We start from the raw sequence: 3,634 nt of genomic DNA, 5'->3' as shown, positions 1-3,634 counted from the left end.
ACAAAACCCTTTTTTTAAACGAGGATGATGGGGGGAAACATTTTAGTTATTTTATATTTTGCGTTTTTTATTTATATTTTGAGTTATTATTTTTTAATAATTTTTTGGAGGGGTTTTTTGAAACCCTTTGTATTTTAACTTTCACTTGGTCTAGATGAGTTAACTTTACCCATCTTGAGTTCTTGACCCATACCCATCCTAACTCTCAATTTTAAAAATCCATTCTAACAATCTAACTCCTCACACAAATCTAACCCAACCCACTCACATTGCCAGCTCTAAAAATAATAACTTGATCCAAACTCAACCAAGATGCACACACATTAAAGTTAAAGAGAAAAAATAATCAAATGTGATAGTTGAAGGGTGTTTTATTGCAATTAACCAAACGTGGGACCCACACCTCACCCCAACAGGATCCGAAAAGGACGTAGGCTCCGAGTCGTGTTTCTTTTATAGGGGTCAACAAAAATGGGGCAAAATAACAGAGGATTGAAGCATGGATCTGAATCCCGTATGTTTACATTTTCTTTTGGTTTATGTTTTGATATTCATGTATTTCTATACGCTAGTTAGATCGAGACTAATTAGGGCAAATGCGTTTATTGTTTTTTATTTCAATCTCCTAGGCAGTTGTTGTTGTTGTTGTTAAACTTTGAATCTTAAATGATTTGATTATAAATATGTGTTAGGATCTCATCTCGGCTATGTAAAACACACACATAAATTAATCATACGAGGAATTACAACTACAATTAGCTTAGGGGGCAATCAGGGTACTTGAGAGGAGTGTTGCTTGTGATTAAGATGTTTTAGGGTAGTTCGGAACACCCCTTCTCCTCTTAGAGAACAGTAAAACATAAACAAGCCATAAGAAGAGATACACGGCCGGTCCCATATCTTCACAATCTTCAACTAACCTGCCCTAAACCCTAGAAATCCACTAGAATTGGTATTACTGCTTCTGCTGAATTTTTGATACAACACTGATAAGGAGTTTGGAAATTAAACATGTTCTTGATGTATGCATGCAATCAAAAGATTCATAGTTGTTAAGCGTGCTTCATAGCGAAGCGGTACTCAATAGCACCAAACTCAACCATTTCCACAGTAAAATCTCAATTTTGTGAACGTTTTGATTCACTTGAGCATATTTTTAATTTTTTTTTTCTAATACCTTATCGCTAAACATCAAATGGTATCTTTTGTGTTAGCCGAAAAGTATAAACTAACATATTACTGTAAGTATTTTAAATTTTAGTTTCAACATGCAAAGTACTCAATTTTTACTTACCTCTTTATTTTCTTTTCAAGACCTTATAATACTTCTCTATCTTTTGTGTTAGCGGATATGTATAAAACTGCAATATTTGTTACAATCCTTTTATTTTTCTTTATGTTTGTTCATGTTTCCATCTATTACTGTATAATTAGTGATTTCAATTTATAATGAATATATATATTTTTTTTATTTTTGTGCTCAGCCTTCAGGAGAAAACTATGCAAACCCAAGAATATGCTTCTTTCATGTGCTCTTCAAGGTCTAGTTTTAAACTTTTATACAATTCCACAATTTTCTTTTTAGATTTAACTATATTTCATTTAAGTTTTTTTTCGTGTGTTCGAGCAGGCTTCTGCATTAGCCTTTTACATACTATCAGCCCTCTTCTTCGACAGTTTTGTCATAATATTTGTGGTCACGGTTCTTCTATCCGCTCTTGATTTTTGGGTGGTGAAAAATGTCAGTGGTCGGATATTAGTCGGTTTGAGGTGGTGGAATGAAATTGATGACAATGGCGAGAGCGTGTGGAAATTTGAATGTCTTGACCAAGAGGTGAGTGTTTTTGTTTGACTGGTTTTGACTTTTTTTTTATTATTTTTTTATTGTATGTTAATGTTATAACCCTTATTCTACAGGCGTTGGCTCGAATGAACAAAAAAGATTCATGGCTGTTCTGGTGGACTCTTTACTTAACTGTAAGTCAACATCTGTCCTCATTTTGATTTATTTTATTTTAAATAAATTATTACCCTTATTATTAATAGACCTTATTGGTTTTGTGTAAGCGGTTAGTGAAATTTAGAAGGGGTATATGCAGTTGTTCCTTTTGAAGTGAAATACAAAATCAAATAATCAGTAGAGTTTAGGGGATATGCCAATTGGTTTCATGTATAATTTGCAAAAATAGATCTTAAGAATTTTATTATATTTTGTTGGTCAACTTGTTTAGCGCGTTTTTATCCAAAAGAAAATACTGACTGTTATTTTTCTTTTTTTAGGCGGTTATTTGGATATTCTTTGGAATATTCTCTTTAATAAGGTTCCAAGCTGATTATCTTCTTGTTGTTGGAGTTTGCTTGACCCTTAGCATTGCCAATATAGTCGGCTTTACAAAATGTCGCAAAGGTATGTAAACTTATCATTTATATATTCTTGTGCGTTCATTTATGCTTGTGAACGATTGTATATGTTTATTTATATTCATTTAGTTTTTTATGGCCCATTACAAGTTAATCTAGTTTTTATAACTTTTTAGGCCCAATACATAGTCTATATTTCTTTTAAGTAGTTTTAGCCTAGTTATTTTTATTCATCTATGTTTAGTTATAATTGTTCGTTTCGTTCTTGAACAATTTGCTTATACAGTTAACGAATACTCATAAACGAACACGAACATGCTCATTTTCTTATCAAACAAACACGAACAAGAAAATCCGTTCTTTAATTGGTTGTGTTCGATTGCTTGTTCAGCTAAATTTGAATGAACGAACATGAACATGCTCCGTTCGTGTTTGTTAGGTTCGTTTACAAGCTTTGGAACAAATTCTGCATTAGTATATGATTGATATTGGTAATAGTGCTCCTCATTTTTGTTTTTTTGACAAGGTTCACTTGATAGAATATGATTAAAATATTGTATGTCGGTTTCGGTTTTACCATTTGGGCAAAAAATGGCTTAAAATAATATAATTCGGTCAAAAATATATCTGTCAACCAATGAGTAATTTATCATCATACTTTTGGGTCTATGCATATTTGGGCTACTTATAAATTTCATATAAATTACTTTAACATGTAAAATAATAAGTGAACATCTATGAATTCGGTTTGGTATTTTCGGTTAATTACATACAAAACCAAAAGCGAACTGAAAATTTAGTTTTTACGAAAATATAAAATCAAACTGTCAGTTTTTGTTAGGTTCGGTTTCACAGCTAAGAATCGGTCTATGAAACACTTTTGTGCTTTTTATAATATATTTTCTGATTTAAGTGTGTAAAATGTATCTACCAAATTTCTATCATTTAAATATATATCTAACTTTGTTGTTTTTGATGCATTTTAATTTCTTTAGCCTTAATAATCTTTTTTTATTTACAATTACAACTATATGTTATAGATTTTGAATTATTTTGGAAAACTTGTGTTTATTCAGATGCAAAGAAGCAGATTCAACAATTTGCCTCTCAGACTATTGCAAACCGGTTTTCATCTACAATACAGTCTGCTTTTAGTGTCGTGTGATTTTGATACAGTATGGAGTTGGTTTGTTATTGTACCTGATATTCTGATATACCTATATGAAATCGACTCGTGTGTGGTAACAATTTTTAGATAATGTTAGTCAGAACT

The 3,634-nt window shown here is 31.3% G+C and overlaps 1 protein-coding gene across 1 annotated transcript; it reads left to right on the top strand.

Annotated features, from left to right (window-relative positions):
- The first annotated feature begins 498 nt into the window (after positions 1-498).
- Positions 499-3,634, top strand: LOC143549020 (Golgi apparatus membrane protein-like protein ECHIDNA). The gene is made up of 6 exons (XM_077040036.1): positions 499-514; positions 1,485-1,541; positions 1,631-1,834; positions 1,918-1,977; positions 2,281-2,407; positions 3,438-3,634. The coding sequence occupies exons 1-6, from the start codon at positions 500-502 to the stop codon at positions 3,524-3,526; spliced, it is 552 nt and encodes a 183-aa protein (XP_076896151.1). The 5' UTR covers position 499; the 3' UTR covers positions 3,527-3,634.

Source organism: Bidens hawaiensis, unplaced genomic scaffold (genome assembly GCF_021521415.1).
Source record: "Bidens hawaiensis isolate Kalapana, Puna unplaced genomic scaffold, B.hawaiensis_p1.1 tig00015383_1, whole genome shotgun sequence".
NCBI classification, from domain to species: domain Eukaryota; kingdom Viridiplantae; phylum Streptophyta; class Magnoliopsida; order Asterales; family Asteraceae; genus Bidens; species Bidens hawaiensis.
The sequence above is the reverse complement of the archived record's forward strand: the minus strand, read 5'-3'. Positions and strand labels throughout refer to the sequence as shown.